At 43.3% G+C, this 17,492-nt stretch overlaps 1 protein-coding gene across 3 annotated transcripts in view; it reads left to right on the forward strand.

Moving 5' to 3' along the window:
* ME3 (malic enzyme 3) overlaps window positions 1-10,034 on the forward strand; it is a 184,156-nt gene extending 174,122 nt beyond the window's left edge. For all 3 annotated transcript variants that reach the window (XM_063093197.1, XM_063093198.1, XM_063093199.1), the window contains 7 exons: window positions 887-984; window positions 1,272-1,385; window positions 3,503-3,608; window positions 4,214-4,356; window positions 4,945-5,118; window positions 8,296-8,394; window positions 9,798-10,034. In XM_063093197.1, coding sequence (XP_062949267.1) covers window positions 887-984; window positions 1,272-1,385; window positions 3,503-3,608; window positions 4,214-4,356; window positions 4,945-5,118; window positions 8,296-8,394; window positions 9,798-9,959 — 896 coding nt within the window. In that variant the 3' untranslated portion in view covers window positions 9,960-10,034. The remainder of the gene's footprint in view (window positions 1-886; window positions 985-1,271; window positions 1,386-3,502; window positions 3,609-4,213; window positions 4,357-4,944; window positions 5,119-8,295; window positions 8,395-9,797) is intronic.
* Window positions 10,035-17,492: the final 7,458 nt, after the last annotated feature.

Consider the following 17,492-nt stretch of genomic DNA (forward strand, 5'->3'; position numbering starts at 1 on the left):
ATCACCAATCTTATTCTTTTGATCTTTCCTAGTCCCTGACCATCCAGTTAAAGCACTAGCAACTGCCTGCGATTTCATGAAAATCTAGCTATCTCTTGGACCAAAGTGAACAACCAAATTCACCACTTGAAGTCATGTCCATCGTCCTTCACCATTACCCTTTAGGGCTTCCTTTTATTGGGGCTGTGAGGCTACAACCTTACACTTCTAGTTGGCACCAGCATATCACTAAGAACAGTCTGTAAACCTAACCCAGGTTTCTTTCTCCTTGGTCAGCTGACCTTAAGGAATTCCCAGTGAGACATTAGGTGTGGATTGAGGGAGAGGAAGTCATGCAGCAGTAGTTCAAACAAGCCTGAGCCACCTGCTCATACAACTTACTCATCCCTTCCAGACATATTCAAGCCATTTGATGATGGTGTGCTACCAGGCGCACTCAACCTTATGACCTGGTGGATAAGACAGAAAGTTCAGGCCACATGGTCATTTAATGTCTCATGGTCAGGTTGAGTTCTTATTTTTTAATATTTTTTTTTATCCATTTATCCTTTAAACAAACCAGTCTGTGAGGCTCATGCTTCCTTTTGGCTTCTATTGCATTTATTCTTGTCATTTCATTTATGAGTGATGGTGGCAGCAGCACCTGGCTATCTGATCCTCTCTCCCAGGGTCAAGTGACAAACCAGGAGCTGTTTCTCAAAAGAAAAATGGTTATCTGCAAAAGAGGACATGAATGTGCTCCAAAATCTGCATGGCAAAATCTGAAGAGCTAAGGAAAGTTGTTTGTTCCTCCACAGGTCCTAGGTGTGGGAAACCCTTCCAAGAGTCTTCTCTTGGGGGTTGGACGCCCATGGCCAGAGGCTGATCTCAGTCCACTCTGTTGCAGGCACAGCCTCTGTCGCAGTGGCAGGGATCCTGGCTGCTCTGCGAATCACCAAAAACAAGCTCTCTAATCACGTGTTTGTTTTCCAAGGTGCAGGTGAGGTAGGTACAATCAGGGGATCTCGACTGTTGTCCCAGTAGGAGGACAGGCATGGGTGGAGGAATCAAAGAGGGGAGGTGTTATGGGGTCCTGAGAAAAGGAAGCAGCACAGGCATATTGTGATCATTGCAGCTGCCTGGGCCCCAACATTTGGATGTCTCAAGGCAAGGACTTAACTGGGCCTTCTGGGTGTTCTGGGGGTGGAGGGAAGAAGAGGGGCTCACTTGGTGATAAATGTGGAGCAGCTATTTGCCCTGTGTCTGATCACCCTCCTTATGGTACCTCCCAGGCAGCCATGGGCATCGCCCACCTCCTTGTCATGGCTCTGGAGAAAGAAGGTGTACCCAAGGCAGAGGCCACAAGGAAGATCTGGATGGTGGACTCCAAGGGGCTCATTGTCAAGGTAATATCAGTCCAGACCTGGAGGTTCCTGACACCTACAGTTCCCAGGACCTAGACTGGAAGAAGTCTCCAAGCGGCAAATTGCTCAGAATAGTGAAAAAAGGAGGGCAATAGTTTGTGCTCCAGAGCAAAAGACTTATCCCAAAGTGGCCTTAATTACTCTTGTCCAAAAGTTTTGCATATGTGTGCAAGCGTGTGTATCTGTGTGTGCTCCTTCCAGCCTTATCTCCCACCACTGCCTGCCTTGCACCAACCCCCAGCCACCGAGTCATAGTTTTCCAGAAGTAACATGCTCCCTCTTCCAAATCATTGCACATTTTGTTTTCTGCCTGAAATGCTCTCCTCCCTTTTTCTACTTGCCCATTCTCAACACTTATCCCCTTCCCAGTTTCCTCCTTATCTTCCAATTGAGCTCACATGCTACCTACTCCAGGAAGCTTTCTTTGAACATCAGGGTCTCAATTAATCTCTCATATCTATGCTTACGTAGGCCTTCCTCCTCCACATGTTCCTCCTCCATACAATGGAGAGCAGTAGCTCCTTTACTTGCCTGTCTCCCTGCTAGGCTATATAGCCTTGATGTTAATGCCTGGCACATGGTAGGCACATAATTAACAAGTGAGGTATGAGTGAGAGAATGAGGGAGAAACAGGCCAGCTTCTGACTAGAATGTGGTGAGACACAACTGGATGGCCCCCTCCCTCAGGGCTCCACCCACAGCTCCATGCTTTAATTCCCAGAGTGCCACTAACATGGAATGTCAGTGAAAGATGAAAAACAATGGAAGAGATGGGAAGGGGCAAGTATATGGAGCTCTTGGCCAAGAATAGCAGAGACCTGCAGCAGAAACTCACCTTCCTATTACTCCGTATGGAGCCAGATCACTGCCTGGAGATTTGCCCTCCCTCCTCATGTCCTTCCAGAGCACAATTTGGCCACATGTCCAGGCCACCAAAGGCTGCCACTGTTCCCTCTTGCCAGTATTGAACATCATTCTGTTCACCCCATCCAGCTTACCTCTACCCAGGGAGCTCTCAAAACTGACACATTCACTCTGGTTCTCATGAGGCCAGCTGACCCAAAGGAGTCATCAGAAACATTTGTACCTATTAGCCAGCACTCATGCCAGCCTGTCACCCCCCAACTTTTTTTTTTTAAACAATTCTTTTTTTTATTTGTACCTACTTACGGTATAAAATATTATGTTTTGATATACTTATCTTGATAAATATACATAATGAAGAGAGAAATAATTCTTGTATCTAATAAAATATGTACCTATTTTTTCTAAATTGAAAAATAAAATTCAAATGACCAAGAAACAAAGTTTAAAAGCTGAGAAAGGCGAGGTTGTGGGAGGCTTAGAAGGCTACATGAGACTGTCGGTTAACTACATAGTGAACAGTGTGTCTCTCCTTTTTTGGAAGATGTAACCCTGGAATAAGCGGGTCAAGATTTGATTCCATTCAGAATTCACAGTTTTGGAATTTCAGAACTAATCCCAAATCTTTCGGGTTTCAAGTGTATCAATTCTTGGGGAAGGGGAGGGATGTTCATTAATGTTGGACAAATAGAGATTGTATGAAGTTTCAATATCTGTACCCACAAACTTCTATGTGAAGAAATGGAAAGAATCTGGAGCTGGTTGGGTACACCCGGCCATTCTAAGCCTTTTCTGGAGCTCAGTTTAGTATTATTCACAAGGAGGCTAATGGCTTTTGTAACTATATTTAAATTAGTTCCCCGACCCTAGGTGGCTCAGGTCTTGGGTGCTAGATGCCTTAGGGCCAAGGGTATTGGTCAAACTCAGGCATTTCCTGAGTGCCCTCCTGTCCTGGTCCAGGAAGACATGATCCCAGGAGCTCAAAGAAATTCTTTATGGATTTTTCATATGTGGTTTGGGTTAAAGAAATACACACACACACAACAACAACAACAACAACAACTTAGGTTCTACCAGGAAATCTGATCAAGAAGACAGGCCCCAAGGCTTCTGATAGCTCAGACCAAAGCATGGGACCCAGCAGGGAATGCTCTCAGAGTTTCCAAATGCATCCAAAGCCCTGCCCAACAGGCCCTCACCACTGCAGTTGTTTTGTGTTCCTTCTTTTCCTACAGGGGAGGAGCCACCTGAACCATGAGAAGGAGATGTTTGCCCAAGACCATCCTGAAGTGAACTCCCTGGAGGAGGTGGTGAGGCTGGTGAAACCCACCACCATCATAGGTAGGAGGAGGAAGGCAACCCAGCATCCAGCCCAGCTAACCCTCTTGACTTGCAGATGGAGAGAATGAGTTCAGCCAGGAGACATAAGTAACCCGTGAAAACACAGCTCTTTCCCCAATCTCATGTCCAGTTCAATAACACAAGTTTATTGAGTGAAAACTGCTGTGTGAAAACCCTAGGACAGAGCACCTGAGTTAGGGCTTGTTGATGCAGAACTCACAGTGCAGTAGAAGAGCGCAAGGCTGGTCTCTCTAACCAGGATGAGATGAGCACTCCTCCCCCCAGACAGGGACCCCGGCCTCTCTCCCTGTACTGGGGGAGCAGCCCACTCTCAATAGCAATACCCCGGAATACCTTCACAGGTGCATCTTAACTGGCAGGGACCTGAAGTGGACCAGTGGTCCCTTAGGGATGAACAGGAGGTCTCAGGCAGCTCAAGCAGGAAGACCCTTTTCCCTTCTACTCCCTCAGTCCTTATGGCAGGAGTCATCCCCATGACTCCTGAGTCTCTCATGGTGCGCCTAGTTTCCCCACTGCCACCACCAGGAAAGGAATGGGTTGTTTATAAAGAGTAGGCATCCCCACTACCCCCCTTTTCCCTGTAGGTGTTGCCGCCATCGCAGGAGCCTTCACGGAGCAGATTCTCAGGGACATGGCCTCCTTCCACGAGCGCCCTATCATCTTTGCCCTGAGCAACCCCACCAGCAAGGCCGAGTGTACGGCTGAGAAGTGCTACCAGGTCACCGAGGTCAGCGGGGAGTCCTTCCTTCCCCAGGCGGAGAGAACATAGTAGCAATAACTAGGAGTAACCCTATGAGGGTGAAAAAATCCCCACATTGCTGAAGGGCAAACTGAGGTTGAGAAAGATGAAGTAACTTGCCCAAGATCAGAGAGCTAATAAGGAGTGGAGCTACCCTCAAACCCAGGTCTGACTCCAAAGCCCAGGCTCTTACTATCATGCTCTGCAACTCAAGGTTCCCCCTGCATAACACAGAGCTTTGACCAGAACCCAGAACCTGAGGCACTTGTAGGCTCTAGGCCACTTCCAAACCCTGTCCTGGGTTGGCCCTTCCTGAAGATGACAGGTAAAAAAGATACTGTGAACCCCTTCACCTTCCAGCGGCTTGTTGGCTGCCAGGTAACTCAGGCGGAGGCTGAGCTCTCTGGTCAAATGAACAAATGTGCTGTGAGCACTCAAAGGCCATGTTCCTAGCACCATGCTGGGCATTTGGGAGAGGATGAAGAAGGGTCTGACATTTGGGAGATAAGAATAGGCCACCATTACTGCCCCAAACCAACCTCCAAGCTCCCTCTCCGGCTTCCTTCCTGCCTCCAGGGCCGAGGGATCTTTGCCAGTGGAAGTCCTTTTAAGAGCGTGACTCTGGAAGATGGCAAGACCTTCATTCCCGGGCAGGGAAACAATGCCTATGTGTTCCCTGGGGTGGCCCTGGGAGTCATCGCTGGTGGGATCCGGCACATCCCAGACGAGATCTTCCTCCTGACAGCAGAGGTATCACTGTCCCTGCCCTCTCAAGTGTTTCCAGTAGGGCCTGTGGGTTGACAATGGGTCCTGCACTGGGCCTCCAAAGATCCCTCCTATCTAGTCTCTTCTACCCACTTGCCCCCAACCCTGGCCTTGCATCCCTAAAGTGCTTGAACCTCAAGCTTCTCTCAGGATTGCCTTGAGGCTTAACCTCCTCTCCAATCACACAGGGGGTTTTTGAGGAGGCATGAGGAATGGTCAGTGGGAGGAGGTATTGGCAGGAGGCACTGGCAGCAAGGGGACATACCTCATACTGCTCCCCACCTCCCAGCAGTGCCATCTAGATGCCTAGACAGAGAAGATGCCACCAAAGCCACCTGAAACTGGGGGCTTATGGACCGTGACAGGTGATGGATTCTTCCAGCCACAGGCCTTGGCAGCATCACTGGGGTAACCAGCAGCAGTGAGCCCCCCAGGACAGCTTCTGTAAGGGAGAGGATGGGTTGCATGCCTGCTCTCTCCTACTCTGTGTACCCAGATCTTGAACACTGGTATGGGGGTGTTGGGGATCTACCTGTTAGTAGAAAAGCTCCTAGAAGCGTTCTTTACCAGACAAGATGAAAATTATGAAATAATTCATTAAGAGTGACAGTCCATGGTCATAATAACAGTTACAATGGCTGTCATTATCAAGTAATTACTAAATGCCAGGTACTTGACATTTATCTTCACTCTGAGGAAATTGAGGCATAGAAATGTCTCTGTTGGGAACTTAAGCTAATCAAAGCTATATACAAAGATTAAATTTATTTATACCTAACAAGCTCCAAAGGCTGTCCTGCAACTTCCAACCTCCCTCTGCAGTTTCCCCTCACCATGGCACTGGTGAGAGCCCAAAACCAACAAGAGATGCAGCCCTGTCCAGATCCACTTCTATGAATCCCACAGGGAACTGCCTCATGCACCAGGTCCCTTCTTACTCTGTCTAGTCTTTGAGCACTGGCTCTGCAAGGCCATGCAAATAATGTCTCCTGAAAGCTTTTCAGCCACGCCCAGGCCCTGTGCACACTAGCTAAGACTTTGTGCCACAGCTCTCTGTCCCTCTTGCCTGAGTCTTCTGTGTTTGTATTTCTTCTCGTTGCTATGATGAGTGTTCCTGTCCTGTGGCTGTGGGCAGAGCTGTTTGAACCCCCCATTGGGTGGGAAGAGTCACTTTCTCCTTGGAGACAGCCTGAAAGCAAATTCCCCTGTTGTGCAGAAACACAGTTGCTAGAGCCCTTCCAATATAATGCCCCAAGACAACCGCATATCCACCCCTCAGTGCAGTGGGACAGCTTGGCTCCATCATTTCATGAATAGTGTCTGCCAATTATACATGAACCTCTTTCAATTTACTTATTAAGCACCTGCTGTGAGCAGGACAGTCTGGTCTTCAAAGGCCTGGCAAGCTATATTTCTGAAAAGGGTGCTTTCAGTTAAGACAATTTCAGTTGAATTTGATTTTCCAATGGAAAATTAATGTAGGTAGAATGAGATTTATATGTGCTACCTCATTTCACCTTAGCATCTCTGTAAAATAGGTGTAGTGCTTATCTCTATGTTATAGGAAAGAAAGTGAGGCACCAAGAGTTTAAGTAACTTGGCCAAGGTCACTGGGCTTGTGAGTGACAGCACCAGATGGCCCCAGGCACTTTGACTCCAGGCTGCAGCAGAGCATTTCCAGTGCCCTACGTCTTAGGAGCGACCACACATCCCAAGATATTTCCTCACAGGATACCCTTTCTAGATGCAGATCTAGCTGTGCAAATCCTGCTTCTCTGTAATCAATCCAGCTCCTGTAGCTCCATGGAGAGAATCCTTCAAAACGTAGATCAAACCAAGTCTCCCTCCTGATTTCAGAAACTTGTATGTCTCCTTGGTGCTTACAGGATAAAATCCAAACTCCTTCCCATGGTTTCCATAAAAGGCACTTCGCCACCAGGTCCTCCTGTCCTCGCCAGCCTCACTTTTAGCCTCTCCCTACCATGGACCTATCCAATGTGCTTTTTGCAATCTTGCGTCCATGCTCTCTTGGTGCCTCTCACCTCCCAGCATGTGTGCTACTCCCTTTCCCTTTTTCAAGTGATCCATATGTTGTCCTTCGGATATCAACCTATGACACTTCTGGGAAGCCTTTCCTGCACATGGCAGATGCGGCCCTGCCTTCCTCTGTGTCCCCTCATTGCAGTCACCCATTGTACAAGTGTTATTGCTATACTTGTTTGTTAATTGTCTACTGACACCAGTCTCGATGAGGGAAAAGATTATGGCCTCTTTACCATGGATTCTCAGCACAGAGTCTGGAATACTGTAGAGCCCAGTGAATGTTTGACCGAATGAGTGGAAAGCAGAGGCGGGAGTGTGAGGAGGCAGAGGAGAGGAAGGCCCACCTCCCTAATGTCTGCAAACTCTGAGGCAAGATCAGCTTCTTTGTCTTATCACTTCTGGGACACACAGTTCTTTCTCAGAGAGCACCAGTGGCTTTCCTTGAATTAAAATTTGACACCATAAGATTGGGTGGAAGTAGATTCAGTGCTACCACGTTAAAGAGGCTGAGCACCCACACCTGAGGCTGGAGGATGAAGCTTGACCCTCAGAGGCAGGCTCTGAACCTGGGAGGTTCTGCTCCAGGATGATGCACTTAGGGCATTTATTCAGGTAAGACATAAGACACATTCACTTGCTGGAGGAGACGCCTTCCTTAGACTGGGACAAGGGCTAGAAGGCAGTGCTTAAGGAGTCCTGAACACAGAGAGATAATACTGCCTAAATGGGTGCCCAGGATTTTACCAAGCACTGGAGGAGGCTGGGACCCCAGGATCCTGTGCAACAGCCTGAACCAGCCAGGAAGAGATCCTGAAGTCTTTGCTTTGCAGGCCACAGATTTATTCATTTTGGTCTTAGTGGTTTTTCTTTAGAATTCAGATACCCTCATTTTGTTTTAAGCCTCAACCAGTTTCACAATATACAAAAGATTTGTCCTTGTTTAAGTGCAAGCATTAAGCTCCCCTGGGGCTACATGGTGGCAGAGTCAACAGTGGGAACTGCAGCATTTGACCATCTATGCAGGAAGGAGGCAGGGTGAGTCTCTGGGGTAATGGGTTGGGCTTGTTCTGGGAAGGCAGAAACTCAGCTTGCTCATCCCGGTTCTCTCCCTCTCCCCAGCAAATTGCCCAGGAGGTCTCTGAGCAGCATCTGGCTCAGGGGAGACTTTACCCACCACTCAGCACCATCCGAGATGTGTCTCTGAGAATCGCCATCAAAGTAAGAGGCATCCCACCCTGTCATATGGGTAGTGAGGCTCAACCACTTTCTCTCTCTGTGACTTAGGAGGGCTACGAGATGGCAGCTATGGAGACATCCTGAGCTCCTTGGGCTGCACTGCCTGTGAGCCAGAGGCTGGATGACAAACTCCTGCCTACAGCTCAAGCCCCACCCCAACGCCCACCCAGGCCAGTTCTAGAAAAGCTCCTGGATTTCCTCTCAAACACCAAGCACAAAGGTCATCAAAGTCCAATGGTCTTGTGGACCGGAATGTGGGTGGAATTTTGAAAAAATGAATCATAAGCCCCCATTTATGAGAAAGGTCAGCTTGCATAGCATCATGGAAAGAGCTCAGGCTTTAAGGTCCCAGCTGTGTCAATCAGCAGTAGCATAAACTTGGCCCAGTCACCTCACTTCCCTGAACCTCAGTTTCCTCCTTTTCCAAAGGGGCCAGTAATTCCTTTTTCCCAAAGTTCTGGGGAAGATTAAAAGAGAATGGTGAAAAAGTTCCATACCCAGAGCCTACCTGGCCAGAGTAGATCTCATTCTTCTCCTTTCCCTCAGAATGGCCGGGCCATGGGGTGATCAGATTCATAGAATATTCCAGACTATGCAAAAGTGATGGGTTTTCAAAGAATCAGAACATGGTGCAATAAAGACTTTGCCCAACATTTATAATTTTTGAAGCTGGAAAATGGGTACATGAGGGTTTGTTACACTATTATTTCTATTAGTGTCTATGTTTTACATTTTCTAAAATAACTATTAAAAATAATTTCAGAAAGTGCATTTCACAACAGCATACTCTCCCCATGAGTTGTCTGGAGCAAGATCCAGAATCAGCCCTCAAGACCAATAGTCCAGCTCATAGTTTAGCTCTGCCCTGTCTAGTTCCTTCCTTTCTGGGATATTTAGAGTCACACTCTTCTGAAGCCAAATCTAATACGCAGAGAACAGTGTCCAGGTTGTCATCTGATTCAACCCATATTCATGCAGGAAGGAAAAAATATATACATCAGGTACTGGACCCTTTTACTTGTTATCTAATTTTGTCCTCACACCACTCCAGAGAAAGGTCTAATTACCCTCACTTTATGGATGAGGAAACTGAGGCTCAGCAAGGATAATGTCACCACCAAGGACCCACGAGCAGTTGGAAGGAGGCAGAATTTAGGCTGAAGTATTTTGACCCTGTCACAGTATTTATTCCACTATGTCCCAGCTGCCTGTCTAAGCAGAAAGCTTGAAGTCCTTCCTATACTGTGGCTTCTTGGGCCACAATTCATGACAGGAACGAGTCTGGTTCTTCAGGATGTATTCCCATCCCCCTGGCTCCCCAGCGAGGGCCTTTAGATAGGCTCTCCCTCAGATCCAGTTCTTCAGCCAAACATGTTTTTCCCTAGGTCCTCGACTACGCGTACAAACACAACCTGGCCTCCTACTACCCGGAGCCCAAGGACAAGGAGGCTTTCATAAGATCCCATGTCTATACTCCAGACTATGACTCCTTTTCGCTGGACAGCTACACTTGGCCCAAGGAAGCTATGAATGTTCAAACGGTCTGATGCAGTCTCAGGGGCTGGTATGGGATGGATGAAGCCCAGAGTAACACGCACAATATAAATGGGTTCCAAAATGGCCATCCTTGTCTCTGTGCTTTTTTCCTTTGAATTTTCTGGTGTCAGGGGAGATGCTGAGGCATACAGCAAACAGAGCCTTGACCCTGAAGGTCCTGGGAGTTCACTTTTCTATTACACTCAGGTGAGGTGCTTCCCAAGCATTTCTTCATCAGTTGCCAACTACTGTCTGGGCCTTGTGGGAAATATAAAAGCCTGCCTAGAGTTGTGCCTTTACAGAGCTCAGGGTCTAGTGGAGGAGACTGGACACAATTAATTTTGGCATAAGGGAGAAAGTGGTAAGTCCATGAGAGAACTGCAGATAAAGGTCAAAGGTGCTCAGAGAAGGGAGAAGATACTTCCTATGAAAACAGAAGAGAAGGCTTCAGGGGGAGCAGTGCTTTCACTGAATACCGAGTGAGGGAAGGGTGGGAGTCCTGGGCAGAGGAAGAATGTGAGCCTGGCCACGTGCCGGAGAACATGGCCCCCCATCAGGGGGCTTGGTCCCTGTCAGAGGAATGTACATCCCTCAAGACACAGCAGGGTGTGAGGGCGGAGTGGGTTGTTAAGTATCAGACATTCCTTTTGGTTATTACTAAAAGGAAAGCCAGAGGAATGTGGGTGGGGAGGGTTGGCATGCCAAGGAGTGAGGAGGGAGGGAGGCAGTGACGGGGAGCACACCCCGGGGAGTGCTAAGGAAGACTTGATTTCATTTCCCTGGCTCGGGAACACTGTCTCTTCCATCCTTCACTCTCTGAAGTCATTCAGCAACCCAGAGCAACTTTCATATAGAGATGATCTCAGTCTGTCCCAGGTGTTTCTGAGACCAAGCTCAGCACTAGCCTTCACCTCCCACATGTCCAACAGAGCCCACACCATAAGGGGGTGGGGATGAAAGCCCCCTTGAGTCAAAGACTCTGCTAAGTTGCTAAGACCTTTTGGGATGGCAGCTTCTGACGTCTAATTTCATGTATAATAGAAGAAACAATAAATCACCCTTAGGGACCTACCCCTGCTGCCACCTCAGCCTTATTATCTCCACTGCCACAATGGATAGGTTCTATATGACCACTTCTCAGTGACAGGGTAGGTAGACTATTGGGCTCCTAGAGGATAATTAGCAGACCCACCAGCTATCTCTTGCTCAGATTTTATTCTTCCCACATCTGCTTCCTTGGTACTGATGCTCAGCCAAGAATATCCCAAGAAAACATCCTTCCTCTATGATCCTTGGGCTCAGAGAATGAGAAACTATTCAGAAGAGGGTTTGAAGAGTGAAACTGGAATCTGAACACCAGGGAACTTTTACACTATCTTTTCTAGGTCATGTCTCACAACTTCCTCTGTATCCCCACTATACTTCCTTTATAATCAACGTAAGAGAAAAGAAAAACAATAGTAGAGAAAACCAATGAAATAAAAGTAGATTCTTTGAAAAGATCAGCTAAGTTAACAAACTTTAGCTATACTGACCAAGAGAAAAAAAAAAGACACAAATTACATTTCCTTTGTCTCAGCCACACTGTGAACATCTTGCGAGCATTAGGCACATTCATTTTCAAGCCTGTGCCCTTATATGTGTTTGGTCTCTCCACCTGGAAAGTCCCTCCCTCCCTCACCTTCCCTTCTCCTTTTAAATTAAATTTTGGTTCATCCCAGCTTTCTGCCTGGTGACATCATTCATCCTTGCAGTTCAAATGCAATTGGCTCTATCAAATCTTCCTGACTCCCTCATACAGATTTAATAATTAAATCAGAAATCAATAAAAGAAAAATATATGGGAAATTCCAAAGCATTTGAAAATTAAACAATATATTTCTAAATAACCCATGGATCAAAGAAGAAATCACATGGTAAATTATACATGTTGAACAGAATTAAAAAACGTATCAAAATTAATGAGATATAGCTAAAGCAGTGCTTAGAAGGCAATTTTATACCTTGAAATGATGTGATGGTTAGTTTTGTGTGTCAACTTCCCTGGGCCATAGGGTGCCCAGATATTTGGTCAAATGTTATTCTGCATGTTTCTGTGAGGGTATTTTTACGTGAGATTAACATTTAAATTGCTAAACTGAGTAAAGCAGAGTGCCCTCCACAATGTGGGTGGGCCTTATCCAATCAGTTGAAGACCTGAATAGAAAAAAAAAGGTTGACCCTCCCGCAAGTAAGAGAGAATTCTTTCTACCTGACAGCCTTCGAACTGAGATATCAGCTTTTTCCTGCCTTCAGACTGGAACTACACTATCAGCTCTCCTAGGTCTCCAGCTTCCCAACTTACCCTGCAGATTTTAGGACTAGTCAGCCTCCATAATCATGTGAGCTAAGCCAATTCATTATAATAAATTGATGTATCTAGATAGAGAGAGAGACACAGAGATACAGAAATAGATAGAGGTAGACACAGATCTTATTATTTCTGTTTCTCTGGAGTACCCTGACTAATGCAAATGCCTATATCAAAAGACAGAGAGAAGAAAAAGGTCTCAAGTCAATAACCTAAACTTCCTTCTTAAGAAACTAGAAAAAGAACAGCAACAAAACCCAAAGCAAGCAAAGATTAGAGCAGATATCAATACACTTATAACAAGTAAAGAAACTGAATTAGTATTTTAAAATATTCCCACCAAGAAAAGCCCATGCCCAGATGGCTTCACTGGTTGGATTCTATCAAGTATTTGAAGAAGAAATAATACCAATCCTTCACAAACTCTCAGAGAATAGAGGAAGGAACATTTCTCAAATCATTACAATACTGGTATTACCCCCAATATCAAAGCCAAATAAAGATATCACAAAAAAAAGTACAGACCAATATCCTTCATGAATATAGATGCAAAAGTCCTTAACAAAATATTAGCAAACAAAAACCAGCAACATAAAATAAAAGAACTACATGCAATGAACAAATGGGATTTATCCCCAGGAATGCAGTTTTTCAACAATCAAAAAATCATTCAATATAGTATATGATATGATATTAATAGACTGAGGATAAAAACCATAAGATTGTGCCAACAGATGTGAAAAAAAGCATCTGAAAAAGTCCAACACCCATTTATGATAAAACTTTAAACAAACTTACGATAGAAAAGAACATCCTCAACAACATAATAAAGACCATACTTAATGGTGAAAGAGTGAATACTTTCTCCCTAAGATGCGGAACAAGTTAAGGATGTCATTTTCACCACTTCTAGTCAACATGGAGGATCTAGCCAATAAAATAAAGAATGAAAAAAAAATTAAATGCATCGAGATTGGAAAGGAAAAGTAAAACTGCCTTATTCACAGATGACATAATCCTGTATGAAGAATCTCTCTGTCTCTCTCTCTCTCTCTCTAATCAATGAGTTTAGAAACGTCAACAAGTACAAGATCAATATACAAAAATCAATTGTATTTCTATATGCTAGCAGCAAACAATCTAAAAAAATTAAGAAAATTCCATTCACAATAGCATCAAAAAGAGAAAATACTCAGATGTAAATTTAAGTGCAAGTCTTGTACACTGAAAGCTACAAAACATTGCTAATAGGAATTAAAGAAGATCTAAATAAATGGAGAGATATTCCATGTTTGTGGATTTGAAGACTCAATATGATCAAGAATAAAATTGTCTTTAAATTGATTACTATCCCTATCCCTGCAGGATTTTTTTTTTCTTGAGAATTTGATAGGCTGATCCTAAAATTTATATTGAAATGCAAAGGACCTACAATAGTCAAAAAATTTTAAAAAGAACAATACACTATTCAACTTCAAAAACTTGCTGTAAAGATATAATGATCAAAACTCTGCAGTCATATAGATAAATGGAACAGCCCTGGTAAATTAATTTCTCATCAAAGCTGCCAAGATAATTCAACTGGGGAAAGGATAGGCTTTTGAAAAAAAAATTTTAAAGAAAAAAATTCAGAGACAAAAGTAGATTAGAGGTTATCAGAAACTGAGGGAGGGCCAGCCCCGTTGCTCACTCGGGAGAGTGCGGTGCTGATGGCGCCAAGGCCGCGTGTTCGGATCCTATATAGGGATGGCTGGTGTGCTCACTGGCTGAACGTGGTGCAGACAACACCAAGGGTTGCAATCCCCTTACTGGTCAAAAAAAAAAAAAAAAAAGAAAGAAAGAAACTGAGGGAAAGGAATAATGGAAAATCACTGCGTAACCAATACAGAGTTTATGTTTAGGATGACAAAAAAGTTTTGGAAATAGATGGTAACACAACATTGTGAATGTAATTAATTCCATGGAATTGTATGTCTAAAAATGGTTCAAATGGCAAATCTTGTGTTATATATATTTTACCACAATAAAATTATAATAATTGTAGCACACAAAAAAAGAGAAAGATCAGTCTTTTGAACAAATGATGCTAAGACAATTGGATATCCACAGGCAAAAAAAAAAAAATTAACAGATACCTCAGACAAACACAAAAATTAACTCAAAATGGATTACAGACCTAAACGTAAGAGCTAAAACTACAAAATTTCTACTAGAAAACATATCAAAAAATCTTTGTGACTTAGGTTGAGGAGTTTTTAGATACGACTTTTAAAACATGATTCATAAAGAAAAAAAATTTATACTTCATCAAAATTTAAAACTTTTGCATTTTGAAACACACCATTAGGGGAAAAAAAGACAAGCAGCAGACTGGGAGAAAATATTTGCAAATCAAATATCTGATAAAGACATTGGATGCAGAATATATAAAGAACTGTTACAACTCAATAAGATGACAAACAACCCACATTTGAATGAACAATTTGCTCAAAAAGATATGTGAATGGCTAACAAACATATGAAAACATGCTTAATATCACTGGTCACATGAAAATTAAAACCATAGTGAAATACTACTTCATACTCACCAGAATGGCTATAATAAAGACGATTGTAAGTGTTGTTGAAGATGTGGAGAAAATTGAACCTCCTTCACTAGCAGGAGTTTGTCTCCTAGGCACTGTGAGATTAGGGAGATTTCCCTCTTCCTTTTAAGTCTTCACTCTTAACTCCCCTGCCTGCCCTGCACCAGAACTCAGCAAGTTTCATTTAATATAGTGGATGCTGTGGTTTTACCCAGATTCCTCAAGTCTGAAACACTCATTCCCCCAGCTGCCATTATCAGCTTAGGGCTCACAATTGCATCTCTCCCTCAGAATTACTCTTGTCTGAAGAAAGATTCTTCACCCAAGTTTACACAATCTCCAGAGGCAGCCTTCATCCAATGACTAGATGATTTAGGAGTCCAAAGGCCCAGCCCCCTTGCCTCAACTGAGGACATCTCTAAATAACCATCCCATCTTCAGAGCTCTTTGTGAGATTGGCTGCAGCTACTGTTGCAACTGTACGTATGACTATTCAATTTCTTATGCCTTATCCTGCTTCTCTTGCTCGTTCGCAAGTGTTGTTCCCTGAGAAGACTCCCCAGTAAACCTCTAAATGCAAATCTCAGATTCAGTGTCTGTTTCCTGGGGACCCAACTTGCAACAGGTGGAGAAAACTGGCCACGCTTTAATTTTCCAATCTGTTGCACCAGTCCCAGGTGACCAGCCTTGCTAGGTTTCTCTTTCTCTCAGGAGAGATCCTCTGCATAGACCAAATCTGATCCTTTTTAGTACATGTCCAGGAGCAATAAGTACCCGCAAAAAAGAATACGTCTACTCACTCCAGGAGGGTTCCTCCCTCTTGGAAATTCCTATTCATCTAGTCCTCATTGTTTTCTTAAGCTCTCACATATCTTTAAACATGACTGATTTTTAAAATATTTTTCTGGTTGTCACAGGGAGAGTGCTGGGTTGTTCTGACCTACTACATCCTATCTAAAAGTGGAAGTCCCTAGACTGATTTTCAAAATCACAAATGTATGAATACTAACTTTTTTTCCTAACTTAATTGAACTGTGGTCACAGAAGTTGTACTGTAATATTCAAATAGTTTAAAATTTGCTGAAATTTGTTTATAGTCAAATATAAGGTCTTTAATAAAATATGTCATGTACTCTTTAAAAGAATATGCATTCTCACACTATTAGTGCAATGTCCCTCAAATGTTCATGAGATCAAGCTTGTTGTTTTGTTCAAATCTATATCCAAAATCCTGAATTTTGTCTACTTGACCTGTTTCTGAAAGAGGGATAGTAAAATCTCCCACCACTGTGGTAAACTTGTCAATTTTCCTTGTAGTTCTGTCCATATTTGCTTTATTTATCTTGTTTTGAAGTTTAGAATTGTTATAACTTTCTGGTGAATTCAAACTTCTGAAACTTTAAGTAGTGATTTTCTTTATCTCTTGTAGTTTATTCATTTCTACTTTTACTGGTATTAACACCACTAGCCCATCTTAGAAACCTCTATCCCTCTCTTGCAATTCATTATTCAGCTGTTTAAGCTCTTGCACTAGCTAGTGGATGGTGAGCACTGAAAGTTTATTTCTCCCACAGTACTATAATCATATATTCCCAGACAGTATGACTATATGGTTGTACTAACATTAATGCATATCACCATTTTATCAATTACATAATAAAACTAGTTATCAAGTATCCAAATATTAAGTTACATAGTTCAAAAAGCATATAAGATATTAAATATATGATCACTTCATTAGTAGAAACCCACTCCTTTTTTGATTTGGAAGACAAGAAAAAAATATCACACTTCAAATAAAAATAATAGTTAATAAGCAACTTCCAATAGGTATGGGGAAGAATTACAAGATTTTCAGAAATTTTATAATTAAGAATTGTGTTAGCTACAAAGACAAAGCCTCTTTACCTTTTAAAATGTCTACTACATTAAAGGGACTGTTCTACAGGTCCTGCACAAGACAAAGGCAACATTTTACTAGAAGTACTTCATAGCCTCCTCCCATTGTCTTCAAGCCCTCCCCTTTAAGTTGCACCCCAAGTGTAAAGCTATTTTGTCTGAGTACATTAAACACACATGCTTCTGTAGGATGTGAATTTCGCATGAACTTTCAACCAGAGGTTGATTTTTCAAAAAATGAGCACAAAATGAGATTTACAGAAAGATATTAATCACTGTAAGACCTGGTAAAAATCCAACAAAATCAATTGCTGCACAAACCTGTTATGAACTGATACACATGTGGGGTAGTAAATATAAAGGAGCAGGCAAATAACTACAGAGGTTCTATTTTGCAATGTTTGAAATGACTTACACACCACATAATGTCTAGAGTGCTGATCATATTTCTTGGGATTTTAATTCTGTATGATACTAAAAATATACAAGAATTATGCTGGGCGTCTTGGCACCTAATCTCTCAAAATTTCTTATATGTTATTTCTGGTATGGGAATAGCATTAAGCCAAACATAGAGACTGCAATTTTGTCAAGCTTGTGGCTTTCCGATACTCCTATAGAAATTCATTAGACTTATTCACTAAGCCTATATGTTGGCTAATATGTACGATAAATTAGGTCCTGTCTCACGTTCCACTTGCAAGGCAATA

The sequence above is a fragment of the Cynocephalus volans genome, chromosome 4, assembly GCF_027409185.1.
Source record: "Cynocephalus volans isolate mCynVol1 chromosome 4, mCynVol1.pri, whole genome shotgun sequence".
In the NCBI taxonomy this organism is placed as follows: domain Eukaryota; kingdom Metazoa; phylum Chordata; class Mammalia; order Dermoptera; family Cynocephalidae; genus Cynocephalus; species Cynocephalus volans.